Source organism: Prenolepis imparis, unplaced genomic scaffold (assembly GCF_030444845.1).
Source record: "Prenolepis imparis isolate NDT839.2.m4 unplaced genomic scaffold, iyPreImpa1.0 SCAF_11, whole genome shotgun sequence".
In the NCBI taxonomy this organism is placed as follows: Eukaryota; Metazoa; Arthropoda; class Insecta; order Hymenoptera; family Formicidae; genus Prenolepis; species Prenolepis imparis.
This window is the reverse complement of record NW_028141169.1, coordinates 10,785,255-10,803,229: the sequence shown is the minus strand read 5'-3', so window position 1 is coordinate 10,803,229 and position 17,975 is coordinate 10,785,255. Positions and strand designations below refer to the sequence as shown.

The 17,975-nt window shown below is 37.0% G+C and overlaps 1 protein-coding gene across 24 annotated transcripts in view; it reads right to left on the bottom strand.

Moving 5' to 3' along the window:
- Positions 1 to 17,975, bottom strand: part of LOC145943082 (uncharacterized) — a 43,105-nt gene that overhangs the window by 18,230 nt on the left and 6,900 nt on the right. For 16 of the 24 annotated variants that reach the window (XR_014426477.1, XM_083050386.1, XM_083050403.1 and 13 more), the window contains 2 exons: positions 3,422 to 3,732; positions 2,394 to 2,684 (listed from right to left, as the gene is read on the bottom strand). Coding sequence is in view for 23 of the 24 variants with exons in the window: in XM_083050386.1 (XP_082906512.1) it covers positions 2,394 to 2,684; positions 3,422 to 3,732 (602 nt within the window). In the remaining variant the exon portion in view is untranslated. Of the gene's footprint in view, positions 1 to 2,393; positions 2,685 to 3,421; positions 3,736 to 3,829; positions 3,977 to 17,975 lie in introns of those variants that run through there. The other 8 variants (XM_083050398.1, XM_083050397.1, XM_083050390.1 and 5 more) reach the window with 4 other exon arrangements.

Sequence of the window (17,975 nt, the reverse complement as noted above, 5' to 3'; positions counted from 1 at the left end):
ATTTTAATTAAAAAAAAAAAAAATAAATACATCTCGATCTGCTTAATTTTTTCTGGCTTATCTTGGCGATTTTTTTTTTCTCCCATACAAGCTTTTTTCATATTGGCGACTATTTGTCTTATTATTATCGATTATTTTAAAAAATGCATCTCTCGAATTTGCTATATTTTACTCTTTAATCTCGAACTAATAGGAGAAATGCATGATTTCCCTCCACAAATGCATAATTTCTCCTTATATAATACTTTCTTTTTCACTTTCGCAGTGAGAATCTTCGTATGCTTCGTATCAGCGGCTATTTTTGTCTTATCACTATATCAATTCTATATAAAATAAATAAAAAAAAATGCATCTCTCGATCTGCTTTACTTTACTTCCGAGCTTATCTCGGCGATTTGTAAAATCAAAATCACGAAGAAAGCATTGAAATTTGATGACTTCTTCCTACGTTCCGGATTGTGCAGTAAACTCGAGATATTCGAGATGGAAATATAAATCTCAAATTCCTACCATAGGTAGACACAGACTGTGCAAAATGCAATTCAAAAAAAATCGGATATAAAAGCAATCGATCGCTTCGAATATTCCGCTCGGATATGAAAGAGCGAAAACTTATTTTACGTGCTGTGAAATTTTTTTTTAACTGGACATCTCGTCGAAATTATCGAATTCAAAGTTATCGAGCATATCCGGTAGTCAATATCGGTATCGATGATACGCTTGAGCAAATCTGAATCGAACGTCGAATAGATCTGAAAATAATACGTATATCTGTACATACATACTTGCGTTTCTACCTATATTGATATATCGATAAGCTCCAATCAATTAGTGATTAATAACAGCCCGAGTGTGATATCAGAAATGGCAATTCCTTACAACGTTTATTCATGTCAATAAAAAGAAATCTCTTTACTCGAGGCGACGCACTTAAAACTCAATTTTTAAGAAATTTTTCGACCGTCAAATCGTCTTCGTTTTGTATCAGCTTTGTTTTATACGGAGGAATAAACAATTTGAAAAACTGTATTACATTGTCGCATATACATGTAGTGTTCCTGAAGAGCACCGCACGTGCGGCTTGAGAAAGCACGTAAGGAGTTATCACCGATGACGAAGACGTTTCCGTCTGGAGCGAAATCTCTCTCGCACGCAAGAAGGAAAAATGTTTACCGCGGGCGGGGATTATATACGAGCGTATTGACTTTGTTTGCTATACATCGAGCGACTCGTATTAACGCGGTAGCGAGGTAGAAGCTGATATTTGAGTGACATTTCCTCTCCCGGAGTATTAAGCTTGAAATTAACGCCCCGTTGAATATGTACACGGACAACTGTGTCAGATTGTGAAACCTGTGGAGCTGTATATCGGCTATGAAAACTGGACGCTCTCTCGTGTGTCCACGTGCAAAGTTGTATAGATACATTTAAAGACCCAAACGTCACATACAAATCAACTTTCATCGTCGATCGATGTTCCACGTCGTATATAAACGCGCAATCCGCTCGAATTTAATGCCGTCGGTGATAGGAAACGTAACACATTTTTTGCGTGTACACAGGTGTTCGTATATACCTCGACTTTACAGCCTTGTTATCGATTTTTATGCAATTTAACCGTTCGACTCAACATTCTCTTCAACTCGCACCCTCTAATTAACTTTAATCTCTATTTTAACTCACTTCCGTTTTACATATTCAAATCGTGACCTATTTCAAACTTTCAATGGTTCTTAATTAATTATATATATATATATATATAGATATATATATATATATATATAATTATTATTTATATGCACACGCATGTATATTATTTTTTTATATTCTTTATATGTATTTCTTACGTTATTTAAATTTCGTAAAAAAAAGAAAGTTGAATAAAAATTTATTAATTACAAATACTAATCGTGCATTTTGTTTTGAAATAATTAAACAACAGTTTACAATTTTTTACACGTTAAAAAAATATTTTCTTAAAAGAACGAAAATACTTATTCTTATGTATTATTTTTTTCAGCAATTAGAACAAAAATTTCAAGAGTTTATTGTGTATGTACACAATGATGCAAAGCACGATTAATTTCTTGTATTCGATTATTTTCATAATTGTAAAAATATAATAGCAGTTTTATAAAATTCCACGAAAATCTTAAATGCACGATTTAGGTTGCTGCTATATTAATCAATAAAATAAATAAATTTTGTTCACAAATAATTAAAATCTGAGATAAATATTTTAAATCACATTCTACAGAGTAATACATTTATCTCGGGGTCTATCAAAATGGATCGCTGCATGAAAAATCTTTTCTTTCTGAATAAATAAATTGACGAATCGGTTCTCTCTTATAAAGCTAATTGAATTTCCGCGTCGCAACCGCATCCGTTACCTCGAATCCCGGAGTTTATAACTGGGGCCTCCCTTCGCCGAGGTAAGGATGTACACGGGGCTCTCCTCCGGTCCGCTGTCATCCTGCTGCGATTGTCCCTGATGATCGCTACCCTGCAGACTCCCGTATTGGGGCGCATCCTCGCTGCGTCCCGACGCCGAGGACGAGCTCGACGAAAGCGGCTTCGTGGCGTGCGGCAGCTGGCCCTCGACCGTGAAACCGGGCACCACGCTCGCCGTCCTACGGGACAGCGAACCTGATTTTTTTCTGCCATTCGCTCGTTTCCTATACCTACGAACGTAACTTGGCACTTTTAACAGTCGGCAATCATGTTGAAAGAAAATATAATTAAAAAAAAAATAATATAATAATTAAAAAAAAAAAGATTCTCTTGGACTATTGCTTACGTGGCGAAAATTGGTAGCATGTGTATTGTCATAATTAAGGAACGCGAGGGAATCAAGGAGCGCGGACGGAGTGATGCGATTACGCCTGTTGAAAAAAATTATCCGAATGGGGGAATTTAATTAATGGAAATTTATATGAATTTTACTCTCAAAAAATGGTGATAAACCAACACACATTCGTCTACAAATTTAATTATTTTTTCACACAACGTGCAGCTTTTTATCTTCATTCCGCACGTCTGTTCCATCTGGCTCCTCAATTAAGTAATTAGCTAGCCACATTATACCACGTGTCATGTTAAGCAGAATAATAAAGAAATGAGTAGAAATAAAACTCTTTTACATACGTATCTCTTATACATCTGTAATGATGTCGCTCATTATAAAAAATCGTTAAAAAATATCAACGATGAAAAAACTAACAATACGCAATTATCTCTGTCAATAGACTACATCCTTGAAATACATCGAGGCCAAATTCGGATACGTTCCGCGTATCGGACCTAAATCATCGAGTAAGAGAGAGAGATATCCGCCCGGTAGTTCGCAACCTTGCAGTACTTCCGGGTCTATCCCGAATTAATCCGACCGTCCTGCGCCCGGTAAATGGATTTAACTTGCCTGTCGGAGGTGTCGCGCTCGAGGTCGATCATGTCGTCCGATATCGCGGAGACGCTCGTCGACGTGGAGGCGATGGTGACAGCGGCGGCGGCGGCTGTTGCGGTGGTCGCGGCGGTGGCGGTGGTGATAGCGGCGGCCTCCGTCTGGCAGGGGCTGTCATGCGGCTGCTGCTGGCTGCTCTGCGTGGAGGCCCCCGGGGGTGGGCCGCCCCTAGGCCGGCATTTCGGAAAGAGTCGGTTCAAGTCGGCGTTCTCCAAGATCAGGCTTGTCATCGCCACGGCGCGTTCATGTCTCGCAGCAGGATGTCCATTCTACTAGAGGGCATAGAGAGAAGAATTCGCGATGTTAAACGCGAGACTCTTTCTGTGTCATGCAATATAATATATATATATATATATATATATTTACAGAGCTGTCGCGAAGCGTATTTTAAGGAATTTTCAACCGGACAATTCTCTTTCTTTCTCGCGTAACTCTCTGAGTTGTTTGTTCTCTTTAGTCACCTGCAGTCGAGTATCATACGCGAAATGATACGTGCAATGTTTCCTTTCTTCTCTGGAAATTGAATGATATATTTTCATAAAATGATATTTTGCGCGACACACGAATATCTCTTCAATTTGTGATTGATTAATGAAAAGAAGCTTTAGCTAAATTGCATTTTATAAAAATGTTTGTTTTAGGTAATATTAGATAGATTTATATATATTTACAGTTTAAAAATAATATTTATTTCTATCTAATTCTTTTCAAAAATACATCTCATGGAATAGCAATGCCCAATTGCGATTTTAGAACAGATTTTAATTAAATTTGCGTCACTCATTGTTAGTTTATATCTTAAAATACATTTCACGACATTTACGCTATAATTGTCCAAAAAAATAAATTCATTTAATGTTAATTAAGGAAGAAAAATATGATTCAGTGCCGCATAAAGTTTTATCTTTCGTTGCAGTGTTTTGCTCAAGTTTGTTATAACAGGTGTTTATTATTGTAAAGAAAAACAAGCGAATATTTCTAAAGCAAACTTGCATATATAGTAAATGGAAGTAATCGATATCAACATATAAAAAATCGATATCGTAAATGAAATCAACAAACATCTCACACATATTCTACATGTTTATTTCTCAATTTATCGCGTCAACTTTAATCGACCCAATTAATAGAACATTAAGAAATTTTGTATTTTGTATCCAAGATTGAGTTTGATATATCAAGTAAAATATAAAAAAATTTGCTCCTTTGTTTGTCTGACCTCGCGACCTAACGACTCTTTAATATAAACCTTGTGTAGATCATGATATTTATACTATACGTGATATTCCTATATATACGATCTATTCTGTTAAATCTCTCCTCGGTAAAGAAAAATTGCTTTCGAATAATCTAAAGGGGTCATCGTCGGGATGTACCACCGCGATTTTGAGCTCGCTCTCCGGATATACTGGATGAAAAATTTCGCTCTCTTTCCGTTTGTCCCTAACGAGGTCGTATTCGCGTGAGAACAACATTCTCTCTCGCCACTCAACCGCGGCCGCCACTTGTGTCCGCGACATCGCGAAAGAGTGACACTTTATACGCCGTGATGTTCAAAGGGGTTGAAAGCACTTGGGGTGAGGTCAGTGGGCTTCACACGAGGATGAATCGTTGAATAAATCGACTTTTTTCTGACACCGCGCTCAAAATTATCGAGATAAACTATTCGTTTACGAAAATGTAAGATGTAACGACGTCATGTAAAAATTATCGCGATAAGTATATTGACGTTAATCCTTAGAAACTAATTAATCGTTAAATTTTTTTAAACGAATCGAAATTTGAAGAACAGATTCTTGATATAAAACGAAAATATATGAGGTGTAACCACGCGATATTGGCAAGAAACTTGAAAGTATCGGACAAAGATATCATTTCTTAAGTATTGAAAATGTTGAAAACAAAATAAATTATTACCGCAATATTAAGTTATCATGGAAGATATTAATTTCGATCTGCAGAATATTTTTCTCGTATCTATATTATTATATTAAACTTCTCCAAAATATATATCTCACACACACAGTTTTCTAATATAATTAAAAAATCTTATGAGTTTAGAAAATATTCTTTCTCCGAGGGACATTTGTACTTTCGTGTAAAATAGTAATTCAAAAATAGTAAAATAATATTTTACTAAAGAAGAGAGCTTTCGAGAGAAGATTGACGTCTCAAGAGTGTTAATCATCCCTGTTTGCGACAAGCTGCTGTCGCGAGTATTCTTTCATTTGACAACAGACACTCGCGTGTATATGTATTTATATATATGTGTAACTCTTCGCCGAGACAACTTTGTCGGCAGAGTTTCTTCCTCTCGCGGAATTTGCGAGAGCAAACGGTTATTCCGAAACTCGAGTTATTACCCGGCCGCGCGAGCTGTTATGCACAACCAAGCAACCAACCACCACTAACGCGCCGCGAACTTTCCTACACCGAATTTATTGTTATGCAGTAACTCCGATCTGTAAGCGGAAGTCTCGCCGGGTAGACGCGCTCGCGCGATGAACTTTACGCTTTTAATTAACACCACTTTTCCCGCACGGTACTTATGGAAATTCCATACAGCCGGAGCGACGACCGTCTCTCCGCCGTAGAGTTATGTTAACTCGAGTCCGTCTTGAGAGAAGCTAAGGGAGGCGTTACGCGTTTTAAGTTTCTATACATAGGAGAATTGCGAATTCAATTTGAGAGATAGTGAGTAAACAAGAATACCTCGAGGTTCGGAGTCGCGCCGTTTGAAGTTTGTTCCATCCTCGGGAAAATCTCGATGAGACGAGAGAGTTGTGCTTATAAATAAATATCTCATTTTTTGATAAGAGAGAATTTCGAGCGCGCGGGGGATTATTTGTCCGTATTTGTCCGACGAGTGTCAAAAATTGAAAACGTCAAAATCATATATATGGAATTTGATTATCGATCGGGAGGAGCAGAAGTGGACGAAATAATATTTGAAATAATAAAATAGAAATATATTTAAGAAAGTATCCTAATTATTCTAATAGTAAGGGAAATTATAAATAGTTAGGTTGTAAAAATAATAATTCATTCGTGTGTCAATCAAAATCTTATTTAAAATAAAATTAACTGTCCAATTAACTGTCAAATCAGAAATAAATACCTTAAATATGCATTTCTCAGACTTTCTCTACAGATTTAAGACAGACAAGTAATGTCAATTAAATTAATTATTTAATATTATACATTTACCTGCTATTAATTCTAGTTATTTCTTGCTTGCAACATAATTTTTTCGAATTCAATAAAGTTTTGATGTATCCGATTTTCCACACTGTCGAGATACGCGAAACATCGACGAAAGAATATATAGACGTAATATATTATATATCCAATCAAGACAAGAGAAAAAAAAGAAAAGAGGGACTAGACCCATTCGGTTTAACTCGATATCATTCGGCTCACAGATATTGTGTCTTTCGCGATATGTGTGTGTACAACTGTCAAATTATGACATTTATCTAGAGAAACAAATAGCTGTGAGCCGAGTGATACCGGGTTAAACCGAATGGACCGAAATCGCCCCTTATCACTAATCTCTTCCCCTTGTACAAGATTTCATTAATTTTATTTTAAGATCGACGAAACAGACAAATATATTCCCAACTCGAAATTCTCTCATCAAAAAATAAGCTCTTAAAGTACTAAATTCAAAGAATAATTGCATAAGAAATTATATTTAAAATAATTATTGCGAGTTATTTGAAAACTTGAAATGTGTTCCTTCAAATAACAATTTCTGATAATAATTCCTCTTCTATATGATCTCAATTGACAATTTCAATTATCGCATTTCAAATAAATGTTTTCTATGTGCTTGCACCTGTCATCTCTTCACGGAAAATAAGAAATATCTTTTAAAATAAAATTTTTAAATAGAATAAATTAAAAAAAAAACTAATATTTTTCGAGTATTTTTTTATCTAAACTGAACTAATTTAGACGATTATTTCGCACGTGAAGAGCGCGTGTATCTGATGGGCGGAATGATTGGAAGTGTATTACAATAGATGCTCAATTTTGGAGAACGTATCCTGATTTATGATAGGGAAGGCGATAGAGGAGGGAGATACTATACGCACGTGTATGAGTCATTCGCCCCTTTAAATTCATGTGTGGTGCATGAGTCAGCGCTGAATTACGGGGATAAAAGAGCAAATGACCGCCTATGTATTCGTTAGTACATTATAACCCCGTGATATATCGACTCCGCTGCGGAAGCACGTAGCTTGTGGAAGGAACGCGGCACCGTTTCCAAGCGGACAGGCGCGTTATTAGTTTCGCATAACTGAACTCGATTTATCCTTTCGCGCTCGCAACAGACATGTAACGTGTTCCCGTTGATCGTTTTCTACTTGGCGAACCGACGAAAACGTCAAACCGTTCCATTATATGGACACATTCCCGCGTGGCCTGCAAATTTGTCCACTAAAATGTAGAAAAACTCGCGCACGCGCTTACAGAAGAGAAATTTACATAATATAATAGAAAACATTATTATTAAAATGCATTATAACATATAATTAACATATAATTATGTATTACAACATATAAAACTTAAATTATAATATAAATTATATATGTATATGTTCAGGGAAACATTTTTGCAAATATATGCGAACATATATAATAAAAGAGACTCTTTTCTCGAGATATTATTAATTTCCATAGGAAAGTGGCACATTAACGTTCTCTTATCAATTTTATTTTTATATAAAGTATATCTTAAGGCATCGTTAAGCTATTATGATGTAGTACATCAAAAGAAGTATAGTATAATTTTATCAGAAAGATCAGACTTATATATAGATAATGGCCAAAGAACTGCCGGAGAGAAATGAAGACAGTATATCGATATCTTTACAGACATCGCTGTTGTGAAAAAAAAAGAATATATATTTTTTTATATAAATAACTGTAAGACTACAATGTAATGATATAAAGCAAAACATGAAATAATGCGATTCTCTCGTCATGCGACATTTGTATTCTACATAAATACCCGCATCATTCTCACGCGATTTTAAGAAAGAAAGGGACTCGGCTTCTCCCTTGAACGACGCTGTGAAACAACCGGAATTACAAAAGCACGCGAGCAGCGTATACGTTGGCCCAAATGGCGTGTAATTCGTGCCAGAATCTAGACTTTATGCACGTTAGAACTTGGAGGAATGAGAACATTCCGTTCTCCGACAGTGATAAAAGTATGCTCGCTTATACTTGGCGCGGAAACGAATCGCGACGATGCTCTACCAGCCTCTCTCGTGTAACAATGGGACCTCAATGAATCATATATGATGGGACATGTGATCACCTACCAGAATGGAGGAGGATTACACCTGTAAAGCTGACTTTACACGGAGACAAACGTCCGTATTCTCGTTCGCCTAGCGTCTGATCATCTCTCCTATTGTGTTTAATCGCATTTGTGTCTGTAAAATCGTTATATACTCGTGACATAAAAATTTTCCCATATTCCTATGTCACTTTTTCAGTTATTTCATCAAACTTTTAGAGACCGCTGATATCGATAGAATCATAAAAGAGTAGTAATCTAATAAAGTATGGAGAAACTGTGGTTGAGTAGTTCTATACTTGAATTTATGGACCGATGGAGTTGCCGTAATAAAGATCGAAAACGGCGGCACCGAAGCGCGTACAGGTACCTTAAAAATACGGGAATGCACTCTCTACAAACGGTCCACCCTTCTCGTTTCTCCCCCATTTTCAACATGGTTTACTGTAGCCATTAATCTACGATCTATCGTTTAACGCAGGTTTAGAACTGGCCGCGGGGACAATGGCATATGTATAGACCCGGCTGTCCCAGTAACTCTTCGTCGTGCGATTTCCATTGAAACTATCGCGAATATCGACTTGCTCCTGTTTTCAAACTCTATCACAGGCGCTTTCTCTATTGGACAAACAAATTTCTCATAGCTCTTAAAGAGGCATGTTCATACGGCGCAGCGAAAACGAACGCGTACTCTTTCCTTGACCGAAAATAAAATAACTAAATAGAATATTTCGCGCGTAAACCTCGCATATGAAATTAAAGATGCTAAAAAAAAAATGAAAGATATTTTAAAAAAGTAAAAAATATGATAGAAATATAATTAAAGCTTTTTTTAAATTTTGCGCGCATGCAATTGTGTATTTTACGCGAAATTCCATATAATAAAATCTACATAATTATATATTAAAATAAACTCAACATAAATTTTTGCTAAATTTCAGAAATATGAATACCTAATGGATCTTTTAACTCTTTCACTTTTAATGTCTATTTTAACGGAATTAATTTGAGATCTGGTGATTAAGATATTTAATTAATTTCTATTCATTATAATAGAAAAAAATAAACACAATAAATAATCAAATATAAAAGTGAAATATTTTCTAAGTATGAATGTAAATAAATATAGATTTTTTTTTCTTGATGATTATTATCGCGCATGAAATGTAAGGGGAAGTGCGAAGGGTTAATTGAAAAGAAACCCGTGAAAAAGACCAGACTTTCTACATTGATCAAAGATTACGTTCCCGGTTATTTACTTCGAAGGCATTCTGTACAATGAAAAGTGCCTTCTTAGCTATCGACAAGAGTACCTGAACTCGATAACGAAATTAATAGCTTCCATAGAATAACGAGTGCTGATAAAAACGATCGAAATTCACGATCTTGTTAGATTTATCGTAAAGACATTTTTTATGCAGATCTTTTCGAAATTTCAAAGAATTTCGATTTAAAGTTTCTACTGCCCTTTCAAGTGTTCCGACGAAGAGGAACGAGCAACACGCGAAACGCTTATCCCTTTAATATAATTCCACCCGCATTGTCAGAAAGGAGAGAAGCGGCTGGCGGCTTAGCCGACCTGCGGAATATCAGCCGCATGAGCGACCGCAGGTATAGGCTGAGCGTTTTGTGCGCGGCCACCCTTCGTGACAAAGGTAAAATTATTTTCGCCTAGGTCGGTCGGTTGGTTGGTTGGTTAGTCGGCTTGGGAGCTACACTATAGGGTGAAACCGGTGTCGGGCTCGCTCGCGTGGGACATTACCGCGGTATATCGCGCACGTATAAACGTGAAAGGGAGCGAGAGGGCAGAGGGTCGTCGGGGGCGCATAGAGGGTGGTCGAACGGTAGCGAGGAAACGGGAGGGTGGCGAGGAGCGAGAGAGGTAGAGAGAAAGACCGAGGGAGACGAGGTGGTGGCGAACGAGAGGGTGGGAACGAGAGGGTCTGGTCTGTGCTTTGCTGAGCAGTGGAATCAATAGGGGGTCACTGGCACCAACAGATACAATCGGCACATTTTGAATCCCACCGCGCTGCGCCGCGACGTACGTTCACGTTGAGCGTCGTCTATCGCGCTCTTAAAAAAAAAAAAAAAAAGCAAAAAAACAAGAGATCGTTTTTGGAGCTAACCTTTTTTTTTTTTTTAGAGGGGAGAACGAGCCTTTTTCTCTTTTCGGAAGCGCGCGACAACGGCGCGCGCAAAGAGGCATCCGACCGAAGTGTCGTCGCTCCGATCGATTGTGACGCGGCTCGAGTGCCGCAAATTCGTCTGCGTTTTCCGCGCGCGGAAAGATATCTGCTCCCTCGAGTGCCGAGACCTTCCGTAACGACCGGGAAGGGAAGGAACATCCCTTTTCGGACGGTGGCGACTCGACTCGCGTCTCATTTTGTTAAGCCGCGGGAGCTTTTAATATTAGACCGGTGACGAGGAATATAAATTGGCACTTTACTGTAGGATTTAATCGATAAATGGTAATTTTAGACGTTGTGTGATTCGATTTGAAACTCGTCAGCGCGATGATAAATTTATACGTAGCGCTATAATACGTATTTATCAAGCTCTCGCGGCGTCATTAAAATGTTCTCCATTCTATAACAGCGCGATCGCGAATCTAGTATTATACAAATTTTATAAGATGGCTAATTTTACGTAATTTTTTAATTTAATGATTAGCGAATTATAATTATAATGATTGCATAATCATTCGCGTCTCGATAATAACGTTACGTATAGGGGCGACAATGGAAATGTCGATATTGTAAAATATTGATATTTATACTATTAAAAACATCGACATATTCAAGATATTCGTGTAAAATATCGACACGGATCCAAGATGTCGATGGACTAAAAGTATCGATATTTTCCACATTCAACATGTCGACATATCTGTTACATATTTGAATCGCGTGGAGCCTCGCACGATGTAAATTCGAAAGCGTTTTGGTTTCGAGCCAATGTACAAAATACACTTTAATTTATATGCAACGTTAGCGACACAGAAACACTCTCTTCTTGGCTGTCCGCGAGACAGTAATTACGGCAATCGCATTAACCTTGTTTTCGACTTTGTCGTATGTATGAATTATGTAAATTACAATTATGATGTATCTACAATGGGAGAAGATGTGTGGGAGAAGGTTCTTACGAAACTCTCGCGATTGTTAGTCTATCCATATGTTACACATGCTCTTTAAATCCATCCATTTATTGATATTCCGTTTGCCCAGCTCAAAATCGGTTAGCTCTCGAATAAAAATTAAAAATCGTCGTCATCACCTCTTTCGTAACTCTTAATTCTTGAAGCGAGAGATTTTCAATTTGGTCTTAAATTGAAATTGAAAATTTAATTCTCAAAGTTAAGTTTTTATACTCTCGCTTCGCTCTCTCTCTCTCTCTCTCTCTCTCGTGACGTGTTGTAATAACACGCGTACCTTATTTCATTGCGCAGAGACAACAGTTTGTATACAAGAGCTAAACAACAATAAAACTTAATTAGTGTACACTTGCTGACCGAACAATTAAACTGGAATATTACAAGCTGATAATCAACCGGTTTTTCTCATTGTACGCGCGTACACGGTTGTTTATTTATTTTTTCCCTTTTACCAACTATCGCAAACTGCATTCTGCGATATTAAAAAAGCTCGCGATACAGAGTAACGCGATCGAATATACCACTCAGTTTTGTCTTTTTTCTTTTTGTAATATAAAAAACTGAAATTTCTCGTTAAAAGTGCTGGACTTTGAGAAGAGTCTACCGCTCACTTTTTACAAAAATCAAAACCACCCGCGTGTTATACCCATTTTTATTCTCTGTCATATAGGGATTCCGAATATATATCTGTACATCGTCCTCTTTTTACAAAAGCCGAATCTACACAATATCGGATAAGTGTAGCTATATGGATTGACGTATGAGCGCAGTTTTGCACCGTAGTTTTTTCTTATTACGCGATCACAATCTCGATTCTCCGCATTTGCGATTTCCGGAGAAAAAAAGTCGCGGTTGGCTCCTTGGATTTCCGCAAATTCAATGAATTTCAAATAATCCCGCTTCTCACGGCCACTTAAGATTATTGACATTCGCCGTGGCGACGTTTGAAATGCCCGACGCGTTTCCATAATCCGATTCAATTAAAAAGAGGACGCTCAAGAGGGATAAAGGGGAAGAGAGGAAGAGGGGGGGAGAGAAAGAAAGAGAGACAGCTCGGAGAATCGGATCAATTCCGCGATCGTGCGAGGCGAATGGTCTATAATTTTATGCTCGTTATCCCGCCGAAGGAGAACTTTGATTTATCAAAGAGGGAGTTTGCGCGCGCGCAAAAAAAAAAAGAAAAAGAATCGTAATTAGTCAACCAAAGACAGACTTCGGACGGTTTCATTGGCGCTAATTCAGTGGAACAATATGGATTATATTGGCATCTGGAGTTTTAATGTCTGTTTGTGTCTCTGTGTGTCAGCGACCTCCGCAACTATTGCTTTTCTATAAACTATATATATTGAATATATTGAAAATATATATTTAAGGTGGATAATCACAGCATTATCGGATATAGCTGTAGTAAAAAAGCTTTTACGACGTTAATTTCAATTATTTTTTTTTTCACTGACTCGCAATTAAATTAATAAATTTTAATTTTTAATGTTAAAATTGGATTTAATAAAATTAAGTATCTCGACTATTCAGTTTTAAGCTAAATTTGTGTTTAGGAAGAGATAGAATCTAATTAAAATCCATTAAAATAATTCCATTACATTTAAACTGATAATGTTAAGTCTGTTCCATCTCGTAGTAATTATGTCATCGAGTCAACTCGTAGAGTTTTATTGAGTCTCATAGAGTATCGGACTTCCGGTAATAATTCTGCGGATCTAATGAATTTAATTTAAAAGATCGCGCCCTGGCTTGACGGATATATTGTCGGATCCCGACGAATTACGGGGAAGCTTCATACGCGGCACGTCTCACCGTGAGATATCGCCGACAGTCGGGTACAAATTAAAGGGATAAATAATAATAAAGGAGAGAAAGAGATAATAAGAGAGAAGAGGGAGAGAGAAAAAGAGAGAAGAGAAAAGGGAAAAATAATGAGGGAAGGAATTTGGTAATGTCGACCTTACTGACTTTCCTTTTATTTTCCATGTTCAATTCGAGAGAAAATTACTTTTGAGCTGCGATTTTTAATTTGGCACAATGTGTTCAATAATTCTCTATTTACGCATATTTAATTTTTTTAATTATAAATCGTACGAATATACGTAATATTCGGTAATAGTTACATTTTGATGAAAAATATGCAAAGTACACTTTTTCATTCGGTTTATTTTATTCTGTTCGCGGTTTTTGCGGTTCGGAGAATATTAAAAAATTATCGAGAACTGAAATTGTTCAAATATAGTTTTATTTTTATAGAACGTATTCTTTAGAAATGTTTAAAATTAAAGCGAGTATGTCTAAAATTAATCTTAGAAGAAATATATTTTTGATGCTTAATGTATTAATAACATGATATATTATTATATAATATAATATATTATATTATATAATATTATATAATATTTTTTGTTGCTTAATGTATCAATAATATAACATGTTAATGTTAATTTTGAAAACGATTATTGAACATATTTATTTTTGCTTTAGGAATCACGTAAATATTGAAATGTATTATATACAAATATGTATCATTAAAGTATAGATCATCATGGACCAAATATAAATATTATTAATAATATACCAATCAATTTGCTATGTACATTAATCGGTATATATTAATAAATAATTATTTAACACTTAATATTAGCAAGATAATTAATATTACGAAAGCCATTTCTCTTCAAGATGGAAAGAAAATCCATCCCGAGAAGGCTATCATCCGAAAAAGCTATTAGCCCATTTGCTTCTCCATGAATAGACGCGCGTATCTTCCCCGATTTAGAAATTTATCTCTTCCATCGATTTTGCCATTTAAAACGGCGTTAAGTGGAAAGCGTGCGCAGAACAAAGTTTTCAGATTCAAAAGACAACCCGATACTTTACACACTCGTGTAACGCACGGCTTGTAATAGCGGTCGTGTGGTAGTTACACTCTCTCCTTGAGTTTCTCGTTTGTCATTCGGCTCGCCGCCATCGTCAACGGTCAACAGATCGATACACAATCGGCGGTCTCTCTTTGGAAAAACTAAATTCAAACGATGTAAATGTCGGTTACTCGTCGTCGTCGACGTTACACGCCACGATGCGCCAATGGCGATCGATCGATCCGGAATCTCAATGGACGGGTAAACGCTTCCTATTTTTAGCGCCCGAATGTCGCGCTGGATTTCAGGTCGAGCTTCGCGTCGACACGTTGATCAAACGAACCAACTTCTTGCCACTTAATTATCGCGCATATTGATACGGCGACTCTACGGCGTCGCCTCCTTTTTTTCCCTCCATTTTCCTCCCCGCGTTACGAGAATATGACGATTCCAAGTTGGACTCTATCCAGGGATGAAATTAGATTTATCGTCTCGTGCTGAAAGATTCGCTATCCTTCCAGACATATGATAAATTCTCGTACCGCGAATATTATCGATAATTGCGTGCTTTTTACATATATTGTCGATGGTTATCTCCCGTTCCGATTTGTGTCCTCATAATTGCGTGTTAAATTTTGCGTAATTCAGGATATATTGAAATTTCATATAGAACTGATAATTAACTTTAATAGAATTCTTGTACCAAATTAAAATGTGTATATACGAAGGCAGAGAGAGAGAGAGAGAGAGAGAGAGAGAGAAAGGGTGGTGCGAGTTATTTGACTGCAATTAATTTTATTCAATTACACAAATGTCGCATTAGCAAATTCAGCACTGACACGAACAATCACTCAATTATCAATTGCAATAAAATTCGAGCCTACTATTATTAACATTACAATGTATTATTAATGTCTATTAACTAAAATTCTCTCCTTTTCCACACTCCTACCCTCGATTACAACCCCTATGTAACTAATGCGTTAACACGTCCCTGGCCATATCGAACATCGATACGAGGCTGATGATTCACATCTATACGAATCGCGGGGAGAAAACGACGAGACATCCCCCTAGCCCCTATTCTCATATTGCGTTTACGCTCCGGCGAGCGGAAACACCTCGAGCATCGAAATAAAAAGCCGAAGGATTTTAATCACTTGGCAGTTCGCATTCTTTTTATTTAGATAATATACAGTCGAGGCGAAGCTACAACAGAGAGAGAGAGACGCGATAGTTTTTGTCCAAACAGTTGAAATTTTTAATTCCGGATTGTTAATGGAATGGTTCTCTTAAATTCTGTACGTGTGTATTCAATTTTTTTCGTTATTTTATCTATATTTCTTTAAAACATAGAGAGAGAGAGACTCCCGAAAAGAGGGACGATACGTTTTGGACGAATGGGTAAAATAATCTTCTATATTGACGAGAGAAACATACGACGATACGTTTCTCGTATTTTTGTAGCAGCAAGAATTGAGCTTATCGAAAATATACTAGTTTTAAATGTAACTGCTGCATTATTTGCGCGAATATACCTCGTAATCTGTACGTATAGTATAGTAAAAAAGCGGGATTATTTATGTCCGGCGAGTGGCAGGAGAAGCATACGAATAAATTCGTTGAAACAAAAGGTAAGGTATTAACGACGCGCAGTATTAATTCCGTCGAGGATATTTTTCCGCGAAATTGTGATTTTCACGTTTCATAAGCTTCGAAACGGCGCCGTATTCCGAGTAAAGGAATATAATAGTAGATTATAAAAAAACGGTGCTATAAATTATTATAAATTATAGTTGAAAAAATGGAGAAAGGGAGCACTCATCCTAAATGACATATAAAATATAAAAGAATGTCGGGGGAATGATATAAAAAAATACCTGTTATATATGTTTAAAAAAAGTTTTCATCTTCTTTTTAATTTTATCTTTCAATATTAAAATTTATAAATATTTATCTTTCACGGATTTATCTGAGCGACAGGATCTGCGAGAGAGAGAGAGAGTCCTATTATAGAGCGATACTATTTATCACAATTTCCTTTTTGCATTTCCCTCGAGTTAATTTTAATTTTATTATCATATATGCGTTTCGTATCTGTATCTCTGTGATTCCCGATTCGTCGAGAGCAGGGGCGAAAACCGGCGTATTAAACATCTCCCACGGCCGTTTTTAGCGCGCGTGCACGACGTAAACGTGTATTGTTAGTCCGTCGCATCTTGTCGGCGTTATTGACAATGCCCGATGCATGCAGCATCCGCTTTAGTGGCGCGATACAGCGACGCCGCCCCAGCTTCATCCCCAACGGCCCTGTCCTATCCACCATTGCGTATTTTTAGCGGTAACGTACAAAGTGAAGCTCAATCTATCTCTCTCTCCCTCTCTCGCTCTCTTTATCTGTCTTTTAGCACGACACGCTTCTAACGATGTTTTCCCGCGAAGAAATGCAAAACCGATGCAAACTAGATGCAGAGAGTCTCCCATGATACTTGTCCGCCATTCTGAACCAGGTCGGGGTCAAATTAGGAATGTGAAATTTTTACGATAACTTGTAACCTCCTTCTACCCCTTTTTCAGAGCAAGCTCTGGTAAGCGAGAGTATATACACATTTCGCGAATATTTGTAAAGAATTGTATCTTTCTTCGTGGCTTGTATTGTATTTATACGATTTCTATTTTTGTCTTTGCAAGCTGCTCCGTTTATCGATGAAGATTCCTTCCTTTCGGAGGAAAATATTACGATGCTCTAGTAGCTTTTTAAAGGGGGAAACGATTACAGTTAGATAATATCGTAATATATATAGCTAAAGTTCGCGCGTTTTGATGGCAAAATGGTACAAATGTCGTATATATATATGTACATACATGTCGTGCCTTTTTCTAACATTGATACGAAGATCGTAACGCGATACAGAAGCGGAGTAAATTGCATTGAATGTGCAATAACATTTTTCGCAAAGCTATTTCAGCTGTCACAGCTGTAAGGAACAAATCGACGTCACGTGACGATTCTTTTACCGCTGTCCGATGTCTCCTACGAGTCTCCTTCTACTTACCGTGAAGAATTAATGGAAAGAATTCACGGGCGGTTAAAACCCAAAGGGAAGGACACGAACGACAGGACGAGAGAGAGAGAGCTCGAGGCGATCATTTATTTTACTCGTTTCTGAAATACGAATC